This window comes from Phacochoerus africanus, chromosome X (assembly GCF_016906955.1).
Source record: "Phacochoerus africanus isolate WHEZ1 chromosome X, ROS_Pafr_v1, whole genome shotgun sequence".
In the NCBI taxonomy this organism is placed as follows: domain Eukaryota; kingdom Metazoa; phylum Chordata; class Mammalia; order Artiodactyla; family Suidae; genus Phacochoerus; species Phacochoerus africanus.
In genome coordinates, this window is record NC_062560.1 from 73010939 (window position 1) to 73027337 (window position 16399).

Here is a 16399-nt window from a genome sequence, read left to right on the forward strand (position 1 = left end):
AATGACTTTTACCCAATTTTTCCACTTTGACATACCTAAAAATAAAGCTACATATCATAAATTTGAGTAATGTACTTGATAAAAATGTGTTCATTAAGTGATATGAAAAACTTTTAACTTCAAATAAGTTTTCCCCATACTTTGAGAAATAACTTTACTCTCATGGAAATAAGTCTAAGATGAATCTTTTCCCAAATATCCAGGATGCCTCCTAATGCAATTTTCTGGATCAGTCACAGAATCTTCCTAACTCTCTTATTTTATGAGATTCCAACAGGATGGATGTAGTCCATATTATAAACTGCACCAGATGGCAAAATATTTCTTATATAAGAATTAACAGTACTTAATAATAAGAATTAGCACTCATCAATTAAAATTTTAATCAAGATAAGAAAAAAAATCACAAGGACTCAAGGTAATTTTTAAAACACCCTAAGTTCTGAGGTAGCAACAACAAAAAAAGGCAGTAACATAGGACCCAAGTATGGATAACAACTATTCTAAAGCAGATGTTGTTCCAAGTTTTAGGATAGACTGGAGAGAATAGAGTCTAACTGAACCCTTCCAGCTCTCATCCAACATCTGTTCATAGCAGCTACAGCAAGGTTATCTGTAGCCATGCGGTGTTCAGGTTGAGAATAAATATGTCCTTGCTGTTTTGAGAACAATTACCCATGTACAAGAATAAGAGAATTTTTAGTTAGACAACACCTGAAAGGCTATCCAGTAAAGCCTCCCTATATTCAAAAACAAGGAAACTGAGACTCAGAGAGATTAAGTGCCTAGCTCTAGAAATTCACACAGCTAGTTAATGGCCAAGCAGGGTCTAGAACCAAGTTTTTCCAATTATTTCTATTCATATGGGTTAACTCTGAGGGTCAGAACCACTTATTCTCATTCTGGGATGGAATGGGCCTTTGGAAATTTACCAGTTGTGTGATCTTATGCAAACTGCAATCTCTCCAAGCCTTTTCCCCTTCCTCTGTAAAGTGTAGATAAGACCTATTCTAACTAGGTTGTTGTGAGGATTACATATGGCTTGTAAAGTGCTTAGCACATCGATTAGCCAGTAATACACATTCGAAAATAGACAGTTTTATTATTTTTACTACCGACCTGGAAACATGGCCACTCCTACTATTTGAGAAGACAATGAACTGAATTCATTAACACAATGGACAGGGTCTCATACACCAGAGTTTCTCCAGCCTACCACGTTCTGTAGACAGGAGAAAACCCCTCCCTACAAAACTATTTCACTCCATCTAAAATCCATCCTTTACATTGTTAAAAACAATACATGAACTGCTGCCAAATGTTTTCTGCCACATGCTGTAACGTGTAATTTGTCAACTAGAAATTGAAGGGGAAGTTCTGTCACCACCCAAAACATGGAGAATAAACGATGGGGAAGAAAAGGGGGAAGATAAGATCACACACCTGAACTGGAGACGCTTGTTCTCAGCTAATTTAGCTGTGGGTAGATAAGTGAGTGGTAGAAAACAAAATGCTTTCTTTCAGCACCATAAAGCAGGAATATTGGCTACCTCAACAAATTACAACCCCCTAGGATTCTCAAGACAATAGAAAAGAATCCATTTCCTCGCTTTAGTAAATTAAAACGTACATGGGCAACAACTAACACGCTGTATCCGGGCTGCACTGCACCCTAAAATTGTATAAATATATGAAAAATTCCTACGAATGGCGAGACAAAATGATGGGGAGGATCACCTTGAAATCCACAAGAAGGAAATCATAATGTCATGCCAAAGGTGTCTCCATTGATAAAATCCCAACCCTCCATTCTCATGACACTGTACACCCACCTCCCTCTAAGGAAATTACAGGAATCACCCGCAGCAACCAACCTCAGCAATCGGCATCGACCAGATCGACCCCTACTCAAATGGCGCTAAGCATAGCCAGTCCAAGCCCCTCCCTGGAGCTGCCAAGTCCCGCGCTGACTCCAGACTACCTCACTTCCTTTCCGTCCTCCCTCTCACGCTCGACCCCCAACATTTCTCGCCGACCCTTGCCACTGACAGAGAAGGTAGGAACGGGAAAGACTTCCTACAGTTTGTCCAGGGAGTACCATAGCCACACATACCCGTCCCTATTACGATCACATCAAACTCCGAGGGGAGATTTTCCGCCATCTTGACAGGAAATGTGTCATGTGACTATTGCTAGGTGGAAATGAGATCAAGTTAGGCTTTGCAGAGGCAGAAGGCGGAAGGGGAAACAGTGCATTCTGGGTATTGTAGTTCTCGAGTGGCTGATCCAGGTAGAAAGCTACAGCGTTATACTTGAAATGTTTTACACGAGTGTTAAAAGCTGTATTCATTTTTCGGGCTAAGTGCAGTCGCGCCTTTAGCCTGGAGTTTTGAGATACAAAAGAGATTTTTACTCTGATGGCTAGGATGAATGTGGGAAAACCTGGGAACCCCGTGACACTGATGAAGCAGGAATTGTTAGGAGACAGGGAGGGCATAGTGAAATTGAAAGGGGATTGCTCTGTGAACAAAGGAAATTTTAATTCCAACCTGGAAACTGTTGCTTCCATCTTGGCTCTACTTTCGTTTTGGCCCCCCAGGCATAATTTTTCACACCAATACCTTCAAACTCTATCTGTTATCTTTTTGTCTTTAGGTCGCCCTAATGAAAAGCCACAAAAAAATTTTCACCCTAGTTTCGGCAGACTGGAACTCTCACTGCGTCTGTATTTGTTTTAGTTAGTCTAAACAGCCACCCTGGCAATATATATTTGCAAAATTAATCTTGCTTTACAGAAGGGAAAAAAGATATGAAAGCATAGTGGTTGCTTGCTAGGCATTGATTGATTCTGAATATGGTTTTACATATATATATATATATATACAGGAGTTCCTACAAGATTCCCCCAGTAAGGTACTGCCTAAATGATCAAGGTAAAGTGGACATATATATATGTATAGATATATATTCGCCTTTTTTTTTTTTTTTTTAGGGCCGCACCTGCAGCATATGGAGGTTCCCAAACTAGGGATTGAATAGAAGCTACAGCTGCTGGCCTAAGCCACAGCCACAGCAGTGCAGGTTCCCAGAGGCAGCTACGACCTATACCACAGCTCATGGCAACACCAGATCCTTAACTCCCTGAGCGAAACCAGGGATCCAACCGACAACCTCATGATTACTAGTCGGATTCGTTTCCACTGCGCCACAATGGGGACTCCACAATGGACTTTATGTTAAAGTGATTGTATTTGATGAGGGGGCTTAGATTGCCTGTGCCAAGCAGCTAATGCAACTCTCATAGGTATTTTGAAGTTTGATCTCCTCCCACCTGCATCCCCATTCCCGTTATTTAAAATGCTTTGCTGTCTCACAATACCAAAGAAAAAAGAGAGGGAGAGGGTGCATGGAGTGAGAAAGGATACGTCTTTAATTCCAGAAATTCATTGTATAGTTGTTTTACAAGAGTGTCAAAATCATTCAGAGAGAATGCGATGGTGGGCCTTCCCTTAAACCACCGGACTGACCTCTGAGTTGTTTGTGGTTCTTCAGTCACACTTTGTTCCTTCAGCATGGAATGATCTTCCCAATTCTCTGGCTAACATTTATCCCCAAGATTCAGTGCCGCTTCTACCACCACCTCCTTACATCTCCTCCCTATATTGGGTTACATTTCCCTTCCCTACCACTTGGTCATAACCTCCCACATTGCACTGAAAATTATTGGCATTTATGTTGGGTCCTATACAGGACACACATGCCCCAAAATATACACCCAAGTATACAAAACCCTAAATTATAAGCCCCTACATGACAGGGATTGTCCCCTATTTCTCTTTTTACCCCCTGCATCTAAAATAACTCTCGTGTGTAGTAGGAATTCAGTAGTGTTTGCTGAACTGAGCTTGGTTGTAATAGATGGTAAGTACTGTGGAGACAAGAACTGAGTCTACACTTTTTTTTTTTTTTGTCTTTTTGTCGGGCCACACCTGCAGCACACGGAGGTTCCCAGGCTAGGGGTCGAATCAGAGCTGTAGCCGACGGCCTACGCCAGAGCCTAGCAACGCCAGATCCGAGCCGCATCTGCGACCTGCAGCACAGCTCACTGCCACGCTGGATCCTTAACCCACTGAGGAAGGCCAGGCATTGAACCCGCAACCTCATGGTTCCTAGTCGGATTCATTAACCACTGAGCCACGATGGGAACTCCGAGTCTACACTTTTATATCTGCCCATCATCAGCATGTGTCTTATATTTTGATGATACTCAATAGTTATCTTGAGTTCCATAAAAATTCTTTAATACTGTATTTTATTGGATTGTTTTGCCGCATTTTTTTGTGTTTTTGCCATATCAATAGTAATATTATACATGTTGTATAAATATCTTTTATGGATTCTCTTGTTGTTTTGATCAATTCTCTTGCCATAGGGTCCTCTCATAAATATTTTGTGTAATAGAAATTACTCTGAAAAGTGAAATGTATTGTTCAGTAAATCACTCTGCCATTTGCCTTGATACAAAAAGAAAGTTTTGAGTAGTATCAGAAGTGAAATAGATCTTATCTGTGAGATCTGTGAGACTCTAAAACCAGCAGAAGAAATGAAAGTTAATAGATTTCCCAGGGTAAACCAGGAAGCTTTCCAAAATTTCCTCTAACGGTGAGAAACCATAGATGGGTAGTTAAAAACATGATAAATAAGAGTATTTCTGTCTTACTTCATACAGGTGTGTGTGTGTGTGTGTGTGTGTGTGCACGTGTGCGTGCATATCCTTTTCAATATGACTATATCTAACTTTCTATGGATTCAGAAAATTCCTAACAAATATAATCACATTGTGAAGATACAACTCATTAAATCGTTCAATTTTCCTTAAATATTCATTGAGTACCTACTATGTGCAAGGCACTGATTTAGATGCTGGAATTACAACAATGAACAGAACAGGCACAATCCTCTGTATTCATGAAGTTTACATCTAGTGAAGGAAAACAAAATAAACAAGTAATTGCTCTGTAGTGCTAATTTTCCAATATGTTCTGTGCCAAATTTAAAATTCTTTTTTTCCCTGAGGCTAGAGAGCACAACCCTAAGAAAGATAAAATTACCAGTCTTTATTTAACTGTACTTTCTCAAAAATTGTCATACCCTCTCTGGGCATGGAAAAGATTATTTTATCAGGAAAATGTAAAGCATTTGCATGGAGAAAATGCTCAAAATATATTTTATTTCTAATGTATTTTTGTAGATTTTTTGCAAGACGAATATGAATATAGGAGTTGAAAACATCAGTAAAACAGCATAAAGCAAAGCAGCTTATTTGCTATTATTCTATGACATTTATTTTTGAGAATTGAAAGATTTTATTTGGATAAGTCACAGTATCTAATTAGATGATGGATACCTACAAATTGACTACCACCCTGTTAAACCACTGTGACACTAATTTTTTACTTAATGCTTTCCTGAATTGAAAAATCACAATTCCCTGAACATTTACCTTGTATTCAGAAATTTATTCAACTATGGGGTCTGATGTATCATATTTTTACAAACCAATAATTTAATGGTCTCTCTCCCATATCTTTCCTTTGAGCTCAAAATCCATAGATCCAACACCTAATTCACCATCTCTCTGAACATGTCCAATATTGAATTCCTGAATATTTCAACCCCACTCCCAAACCTTTGTCCAGTGCTCCTCAGCTTAGAAATGGTACCACCTTCTAATCAGTAACTCAAGTCAAAAACTTAAGGATCATCCTTGATGTATTACTCTCTTTCACCCTTAAAACTATTCATCAGCAACTCTTGCCAGATTTTATCTCAAAGATACATTGTAAATATATCCACCTCTAAAATCTGGACTGCCTCCATAATGTCTTCCCTAGACCACTACAATATATTCCAGCTGGCCACCTCATTCATGCTTGCTTCTCTCTAGTCCATTCTCCACACTACAGGTAAAGTAAATTTTAAAAGTTCAAATCTGATCATGTCCTCCTTTACCCAGTATTTTCATGATTTTCCACTGCTCTTAAAATCCAGTCCAAGATTTTAAACGTGTTCTAAAAGGCTGAACTCTCCAGTCTCATCTTGTACCTGTCATCTTTTTCTCTCTAACCTCCAGCCATATTGGCTCTCCTTCACTTCCTCTAATATCTCATGCTCCCTCCTGCTTCAGAGCCTTCACACATGCTCTTCCAGGGGCCCGAGGTGAACTTTTATCCTTCTTCCTCCTTTCTTTTAACTCTCATTTTGTGGTTCATTTGAAACAACATAGAATCTGGCAACTCTCTCAGTCTGGTTTAGGTCCCCTCTCACCCTATACTCCTCCTTTGTTGAACTCTTCATGATTTGAAATATCAAATTCCTTATGTAATTACTTGTTTCACATCTGCCATTCTCCTAACAGGTAAGTTTCACAAAGGCAAGAACTGTGCCTATATATTGTTCATCAGCATATTCTCAGTACATAATTCAGTGCCTGGCAAGTAATAGGCACTCAAAAATATTCCACTTCTGGGTATATATCCAAAGCAAATAAAAACACTATCTCAAAGAGATATATGCACTTCCATATTCATTGCAGCATTATTCACAGTAACCAAGCGATGGAAACAACTTAAGTGTTCATCAATGAATGAATGAATAAAGAAAGTGTCACACATATGTATGTACATATATATGTATGTATTTTAGATATAAATGTCATTTAGCCTTGAGAAAGAAGAAAATCACATGTATAAATCTGGTGAACATTATGCTAAGTGAAATAAGCCAGACACAGAAAGGCAAATATCTCATGGTCTCACTTATAAGTGGAATCTAAAAGAAAATTTAAATCAAACTCATAATAACAGAGAGTAGAGTGGTGGTTACCAGAAGATGGGGCAGGGGTGGGGGGGCACAGAAAAGAGGAAATATTGATCAAAAGGTTCAAATTTTCAATTATAAGATGAATAAGTTCTGGAGACCTAATGTACAATATGGTGGCTCTAGTCAATAATAATGTATACATTAATTTTTCTTTGATTATAGATCTCAAGTGTTCTCATCATGAAAGAAAGATAACTATGGGAGGTGATGGATATGTTAATTAATTTGATTATGGTAATCATTTTACAATGTATACATATATCAAAACATGTATACCTTAAATATGTGGAAATTTTAGCTGTCAAAAATCAATATTTTTTTAATTTGTTTAGTGAACAAATGAATCATATGATGTGGGAAGTCCTCAGGAAACAACACAAGCATAATATTTTAAATGGGAATAAAATGAGTTGATTGTTCAGTAAAGTTGTTTCATCAGCTGGTTTTGTGTTTGTAATTGAACAGGTAATACACACATGGTTAATAAAAAAATTCAATAGGCACAAAATGTCATACAAAGACATGCTAAATAGATCTCTGTACCCTTGCAGCCTCCTTGTCCTTCCCAGAGGTAAACACGGTTATCAGTTTCTTGTGAATCCTACTAAAGATTGTGTGGGGGACAGTAATCCTTTTTCTTTCTTTCTTTCTTTCTCTCTTTCTTTCTTTCTTTCTTTCTTTCTTTCTTTCTTTCTTTCTTTCTTTCTTTCTTTCTTTCTTTCTTTCTTTCTTTCTTTCTTTCTTTCTTTCTTACTTTCTGCCCGCCTGCCTGCCTGCCTGCCTTCCTTCCTTCCTTCCTTCCTTCCTTCCTTCCTTCTTTTCCTTCCTTCCTTCCTTCTTTCTTTAAGGGCTGCACCCACAGCATATGGAGGCTCCCAAGCTAGGGGTCAAATCAGAGCTACAGCTGCCAGCCTATGCCACAGCTACAGCAACACCAGATCCAAGCCCCATCTGCGACCCACCACAGCTCACGGCAATGCCAGATCATTAACGCACTGAGCAAGGCCAGGGATCGAACCCGCAACATCATGGTTCCTAGTCGGATTCATTAACCACTGAGCCACGACGGAAACTCCAGATATAGCTTTTTGGATGGCGATTTGGCAATATTTGTCAACATCTCGAATGTATACACTGGTGATTTAGCATTCTCTCATTTGGATTTTATCCTACAGACTGGTGAACATTTTAATTCTTCTTTGCAATAGTATAATACCATACTGATCATTTAAATATTTTTCTGACCCTCAGGTTTTAAATTCATGTGATCAAAAAATAACTTTTTATGTTAATATTTATTTTTACATGCAGTACCATAGCATAGATAACCTCTTCTCAAAGAAGATATAAATGCTTTCCTTCCAAGATGACTTGGGAATGGAACATATCAACATATTTAAGAAAGGCTTATATAAATTTAAAGATCATGAAATAGGAGGGTAGGTAACTTTGTTCACTGAATTATCCCAAGCATCTAGAAAAATGTCTGTAATTGAATAGGAGTTTAATAAATATTTCTTGAATGCTGAAGAGATGAAGAGCTATTATACTATCCTATGAAATCCCTTTCAATTCCATGGTTAACCTCTTTCCCAAAGAGTGTTCTGCAGGGTGCATGTGGGGGGGAATAGTAATTCTGCAGAATATTAATAGGGGTTTCATGATCAAATACACTTAGGGAGTGATTAAAATTAAATGGTTTCTTCACTGGAGGACACGTCAAATATTTTATAATAAATATAAATATGAACTATGAGGATTTTATAATAACTTTTAAGCCCCAGGACATACTTTAGGAAGCACTAGGCTAGAATTGGTCTGACCTAGAATGGCATTTCTTATGTTTTCATAGGTGATGTTATTGCCCCATAATCAGCAGGACACAGCAAAAATTTTTCTAGGAGTGGTAATGGGCCAGATGGACCAGAACTATTACATAGTCTTCCAAGATTTCAGTGTTATTAGTACAGTTTATGATCCAGCAGTCACATAATTTGAACACATACACAGACACACACCCATACACCCACACACCCACCCACCACACACACACACACACACACACACACACACACACACACACAAATTTAACCCACTACCATAGAACCTCATTCTTACCATATTGTAAAAGATCAAAATAAACAGACACTGATCTTCTGCTACATAAACTAGAGTGTCATATAAACCATAGATACCCTGAGTTTTTTAAGAGAGCTTTTTAGAAAAGAGTCTGTATGAATGTATTATTTAAAAAGCAATAACAGTTCAGGAAGTAGGTTATTAACACCTTACTACAAGTTTCAGACTAACAAGGGATGATTTTTTTTAAATGCAGAATTAGTGTTAGAGCTTGTTTTGAATTAAAATGTTTCCGTTTCCAAGCCTGTTAAGAGGTAATAAAAATTCACAGGCACAAATACTCTGGACAGTAAAGCATAGCTAAAGGTGGAGAAAGTCCAGTCTGTTGGATAACAACCTGATATTACACATAATACTTTTGTGAGCATACAAATTCTGAGTTTTACAGTATACCCACACGAAGTCAGCTTAGATTTTTCCATTCAAATGAGTAGATATTATTGCATCCATTTTCTGTTCTATAAAATTCATGTTCTTTGATGTTCATTTCCGTCTTTAAAAGATAATCAGTGTCATCAAAGCAATCATTTCCACTAGACCAGAAATATGTTTTAAGTGCTAGTTTTATAACAAAATGATTATTTTCAGTTAACTATTGTACTTGTCTATTTCTTTGATACAGAAATATTCAGAATGCATTTGCATTTCTGCATAGTCCTTACAAAACAACACAACAAACTATGAATAAATTTGTGGGAATTTCATGAACTTTTGCAGAAAGTTTTGCTGTTTCTTTTAGCTGTTTAATTGTAGTGTCATAGTAACAGAAAGCAGCATACCCAATTCTACATGGATGAATAAGCACATTCAATAAGGAAGATTTAACACAGTAAATGAAATGCTGGATTAAACATTTTCTGCATAACAGACCACGAAATGGGCATTCATTTTACCAATGGAGACTTGGCATTAGAAGCAAATAGAAGTGCTTACCAACATAAGTAAACTGAATATTCAGTAGCCTGATTAAGTTTCCCTATATTTTATCAAACTAACATCCATTTATTTAGAATTGTCTAAAACATATTCAAGCATGCACATTGAAAAAATTAAGTATAGGACTTCCCCTCGTGGCTCAGTAGTTAACGAATCCGACTAGGAACCTCAAGATTGCGTGTTCTATCCCTGGCCTTGCTTAGTGGGTTAAGGATCTGGCATTGCCTGGAGCTGTGGTGTAGGTCGAGACGCGGCTCGGATCCCACGTTGCTGTGGCTGTGGTGTAGGCCAGCGGCTACAGCTCCGATTAGACCCCTAGCCTGGGAACCTCCATATGCCGCAGGAGCGGCCCTAAAAATGACAAAAAGACAAAAAAAAAGACAAAATTAAGTATAAACATTATTCATTTGTGTTTCATCACTCAATAAATTAGTTTTATTCTGTTTTATTATCCCAAAAGTTTGAACATAGTAAATTTTCTGTATGGTTGCACAAAGTAAAAAGTTCAGGGAAACACATGGAAATCTTCAATATGGAATGGTTTACTATTTAATTGTATTTGATTTTTTCATTTTTGATAAGAAAAAATCTTAGATAATTAATCTCAAGGGGTGAGCTATCCCCCTTCCAAATTTGCTAACAAAACCTCACATCAGAATTTATAACATGAATATTCATAGTAAAATTTTAAAAATATTCTATAGTTTGTACCAATAGTCTCTTCTATTATTTGTGTTTTATTAGTACAACTTGTTTTTACTATAATACATTCATGTTTGATCTCAATGCAAAAGCATTTTAAATTACTTTTTATCAGGAAATGGTCGAATAACCAAAGATTCAGAGCTGTTTTATTTTCTCTGATCCTAGTGTTTTATTAGGTCTATATATGACTCAAACTATTAAGGATAGAAAGAATCATTTCATATTGGACTAACTTTGTGACAAGTTTGAATATGATGAGGTCACTTGAACCATATTTTATATTCTGCATAGGTACAGAATAGGAGTTTAGAGAGAAATATATGAAATGCCTACTAAAAAGCAGGAATAGTCTCCGCATTTCTGTGGTACCAGTGTCTACCATTGCCACTGTACCTTCTCGTGGAAGCTACCCGTCCTACATCCATGCCAAAGGGCAGCAATCATGTTTTAAATGCCACATGACTTCAAGTCTCTAATCACAGTTGTTTGGAGGAAAAAGAACAAAGCTGACCCAAGAGAATCCATTCCATAGCTTGCAAAGATTTATGCCTAGACTTGAGGTCTGTTTTAAAAAGATAACCCGGACCAATCAGATTCTTAATTCAGGAAATTCTAAATAAATGACGCTGAAGGAAGTATTGAGATATGTCTTGATGTAAAGTGGGCTGGAACAGCCACTGAGAAAGGTATCTATCTATCTTGTAGATGGCCATAATCAAGATAAATACCAGAGGGAGTGAACTGATAAAGAGAGAGTAGAGGAGACCTGCAAAAAGAAGTACAGTTGCCATGAGAGCAAGCGCAAGTTCATGCCCATGTGAGGAAAGAATTGTGGGCTCTCTCCCATGATGATTGTGTTTCATTTTTTTAATCCTTCAATTCCGGCAAACTCCAGTGTATCATTACAATAGCACCCCCTTTTCTTCAGTTAGCCTGAGTGAAACAGGCTGCAAAATGTTCCTTTACCCCAAAATTGAATGAGGTTTTTATCACCACCATTTGAATATTATCACAATTCAAATATAAATATTGATCAAGAAATTATACAATGAGAACAGGTCTTACAAGATAATGTCTATCCTTTGCTTTCGGCCCAGTGCATAGCCAAATCGTTCCAAGCGGCTGGAACAAACACATATTTTTAATACCTTTGGAGAACTGTATTTCTTTTTGGCCTATTTCTTCACTGTTCAGGAACACACCACCGTGATGCCGGTTTCTGTAATTTTTAATATTAGATTTGGAGTTCTAAGTGATGTATTAATAACTTATTAACAATAAATCATAAAATGATAGAAAATAAAACAACTAATGTCAGTTCAGCCTAGCATTTAAAACCCTTCATACAATGGTGCCAATATAAGCATGATATCATAAGGAATCTGTGAGAAATATCATAGGACTATCAAAACATATGAAGTCACCTGCATTAATGATAAAGCCTAAGTTGAATTCTTTACTGCCATACAGCAGTATATAAATGACAAGTTTTCATCAAAAACGAAAAATTGAAACTGTGGTAGCCAGCCTCCAAACTGGCCCCAATGGGTCCCATATCCTGAAAGTCATGCCCATGTACAGTCTTTTCCCACATGAAATGGGCTGGCCTCATACAAATAGGATTTTGTAGAAATGATTTTGTAGAAAGGAGTGTGACTTCAGAGGACAGGTCTTTTAAGACATTGCATTTTCCACCTTACTCTGTCTAGGATCACTCGCTCTGAGAAAAGTCAGTTGTTAATTCATGAACACATTCAAACAACTCTATGGAGAGGTCCATGTGGCAATTAACTTCTGTCCACAGCCAGCAAGGAACCAAGACCTCTTGCAGTAGTCATGTGAGTGAGTGATGCTCCCTGGAAGTGGATCTTCCACTCCCGGGTAAGCCTTCAGATGCCTGCAGCCTCAGTTGCCATCATGACTGCAACCTCATGAGAGACCTCAAAACAGAAATTCTCAGCTAAGCTACTCCTGAATTCCTGACCCACAGAAACTGTAATATAATAAATGTTTATTGTTTTAAGATATGAATTTCTAGGGTGATTTCTTATTCAGCAATAGGTAGCTAGTAAAAATAATAAATCACTATAATCCACCTAAAGATGACATTTCAATCATGCTGTCTCTTGGAGAGAACTACAACTGTTACATCCAAGAAATCTGTGCCTCCACTTCATCCCAAATGTTTCAGTCAAGTAAAACCCTAATCTAAACTTTCCAGCTATATCTGACACTACTTCTCCACTACTATGTGGTCCAGCAAAACTGATCAACTGACTATTCCCTAAACATTGTTATGCCTTCATGTCTTCATTCGAATTATTTTCTGTCACTGAAAAGCATCTGTTTTTCCTATCTTTGCTGTGAAATTCATACATTTCCTTTAGAATCCCTCTCAGCTGCCATCTTCTTCCTACAAGCTTTGCTGATCTCCCAAACTGGGCAATACCTCTTCTTACTTTTAAGTTCTGTGTTATTCAGGACTCTTTTAGTTGCAAGTGACAGAATTCCAACTCAAACTAGCTCAATTAAAAAGGAAATGTATTGGTTCATATAAGTGGGATAGCCAAGGGGTTGTGATGGCTCAACCATTACTGGATCCTGAGACTCAATATCATGATCTCTCCCTCTCTCTCTCTCTCCCTCTCTCTCTCTCTTTCCCTCCCTCCATCTCCTTCTCTCTCTCTCCCAACCTCCATATATAAAGGAAGACTCTGATTGCTCCTGTCAATCAGAGTCTCAGCAGGAATTGAGGGCACACTCAACCTGAGTAATTTGTTGTCAGAGTTTGGAGAAACCTGCCAAGAATTCTGCGGGAATTACAGCAGAAGAGAGCTGTTAGCCTCTATGAACCAGAATAAATAAGGTGTGGGAACAGTTACCTTAGCCCAGAGAGAATAGGGTAGCTGCATAGAAAGGCCACATGGCAGGTGCTGTGACTTCACTAGAGGGATATAGCCAATCCACAGCAACCTTGCAAAGAAGGAACTACAGGAATAAATACCCTGGCCTCATTTTCCTCTATTATTTCAATCCCTGGAGTCTCCTTATTGGCTGAACCCAACAAGAAGACAGAGGGCAAAGAAATCCATTAATGTATTTCATAAAGTTCAGCCTCCCAAAGCTCAGAGTAGAATAGAAAAGTGTAGATAATAGATCTGGAGAGATGAAGGGAAAATATTTAGGACACCCTATTTTGGTTATGTTCCCATACATAGACCAATCACTGTGGCACAGGAAATGTTAGTCAAATTTATCAGCTGTGTCACATGATCACCTTAGGGAAGAGGACTGAGGTAGGGGTAAGATGATGCAATAAGTAACAGAACCATGAGAAGCATAGATTGGTAGAGGGGCAGTAGCCCCCAAAAAGTGATACTGGATAAAAAATTTTGTCTAATGCCAAAAACAAAAAAACAAAAACAAACAAACAAAAATGGAGTTCCTGTCCTGGCTCAGCGGAAGCGAATCCAACTAGGAACCATGAGGTTTCGGGTTCAATCCCTGGCCTCGATCAGTGGGTTAAGGATCCAGCATTGCCATGAGCTGTGGTGTAGGTCGCAGATGCGACTCGGACCTGATGTTGCTGTGGCTCTGGTGTAGGCCGACAGCAACAGCTCTGATTAGACCCCTAGCCTGGGAACCTCCATATGCCACTGGTGTGGCCCTATAAGGACAAAAGACAAAAAAAATAAATGTCTAATGCGAACCCAATTCTGCTTTAGGACTTTTGTCAGGTTATTTTTTTATTTCAGTCTTAAATTATAGTTGGTTCTAACTTCCCCTATCCCACCTGTTAGATTGAAAGTACCCAGAAAACACAACTTACGTGTTTTTTTCTCATCTTTGAGTCCCCTGCAGTACCTATCAGAATAACTGGAGCAGAGCAATTCTTAAATAAAGTTAATGAATATTCAGTTGAAATGACTTTTGTTCATGTATTCTGAGAACATTTAATGGAAAGATGAAAGATGAAATAAGACATTTATTTTCATTCTATTTTGAAAGTTTTGTATGTTCCAAATTGGCTCAGAAATGTTGTTTTTAAATCACTGGAAATGAATGATTTGTATGTTTTTCCTCTTACAAAAAGTTATACTAGAGCATGCATCCTAAGCACAGATGCCCTTATCTAATAGTGACATGAGGTTAGGATTTACAATCTGTCAGATTTTCTCAGGTGGAAACCCTTCCCCCGTGCATTTCCCGCACATAAATGGATGCTTTACCCCATGTATTTATGGCTGTTTCTAGGCATTTAGGCCTATTAAAAGTTGTTTTGACTTTTGCCATAGATGTTAAATAATGATGAAGTTGAGAGAGAGAAAATGTACTACATGCCATGTGTTACTTCTAATAGAACTCTGAAATGTTTAAATTACATATACTTATGTGTAGAAAGTATTTGTTACTGAACTGAAATAGTAATTGATGTCTTTATTATCCCAGAAGTACACTTTTATTTTAATGAAATGACTGATCAAAAAAAAATTTCATAGATGAAGCATGGTTTGACTTGCCAAAATGTAATGTTGACAAAAATTCTGCACATAATCTAATAAATATTAAAGATTCCCGAAAGAGAGCATCAATCTTTGAAACTAAAATTATAAGTTTGTTTTTCTTTTCCAAACTGCTTGGCTCTATTAGACCGAGACTTAGAATAAGAAATAGCATCATGGCAATTGAGTTATGGATAATGTTTGTGACTACAATCATACAAATTACAGTTGTGAGAAAATATGCAAACACAGATATAAAATGATCCTAACTTTGGATTTGCTATAATTAAAAGGCCAAAAAGGAAAGGCTTTAGCTTATACATGCTATCAAAGTTATTCTTTCTCGTTTATCCTCAATCTCACACATCCATTTAATCCTCTATTATATTTTCCATTGTGAGCCTTTTTATTCTAAGAAACGGTCAAACAGCCTCTACAAAAAGATTTAATGTGAATCAACAGTCTCAACTATATACTTCCTATGATACAAACTCACAGCTTTTCTGTGTTCTTGTTTAAAAGATCCAACTTACAATAGGCCTTCACCTCCGATATTTTTTAGTTTATTGTGTTTTATGTATCTTTTTCTTTTCATTTGCCTCTCATTTTATCTTTTCTAAACCCCATGTGGCACATTTCCTTTCCCTTCCATTCACTGAACACTTTATTTTTATTTATTTACTTGATTTTACTTTTTACGGCTGCACCTGCAGCACATGGAAGTTCCCAGGCTAGAGGTCAAATTGGAGCTACAGCTGCCGGCCTACACCACAGCCACAGCAACGTGGGATCTGAGCTGCATCTGCCCACCTACACCACAGCTCACGGCAATGCCAGATCTTTAACCCACTGGGCAAGGGCAGGGATCAAACCGGCATTTTCATGAATATTAGCTGAGATCGTAACCCACTGAGCCATGACGGGAACTTCTCATTGAAAATTTTAAAGTACCTGTAATGTTCAAGATGAATAAGAGAGTTGAGATCATGATGGAAAGAATGGGCACACACATATGTTTTATATAATAAGCTATCAGATGTGTAGGATAAGAAAAGCATAATTAAGGTAATATGAACCCACAGAATAAAGATCTGTTCATTCTCCCAAGAAAGATAGGAGAAGGCATCTATCTAGCAGATGGTAGCATTTAGGCTAGGTCTTAAGGAAAGAGTTGAATTTAAACAGATGGAAATGAATGGAAAGAGCATTGTAAACAAGAGAGACGACATGATCTG

General features: G+C 37.6%; 1 protein-coding gene across 2 annotated transcripts in view; it reads right to left on the bottom strand.

The window, feature by feature from the left end:
* CHM (CHM Rab escort protein) overlaps positions 1-2188 on the bottom strand; it is a 187494-nt gene extending 185306 nt beyond the window's left edge. Inside the window, exon 1 of one of the 2 annotated variants that reach the window (XM_047764611.1) lies at positions 2114-2188. In XM_047764611.1, coding sequence (XP_047620567.1) covers positions 2114-2162 — 49 coding nt within the window. In that variant the 5' untranslated portion in view covers positions 2163-2188. The remainder of the gene's footprint in view (positions 1-2113) is intronic. The other variant, XM_047764610.1, reaches the window with a different exon arrangement.
* Between the last annotated feature and the right edge of the window lie 14211 nt (positions 2189-16399).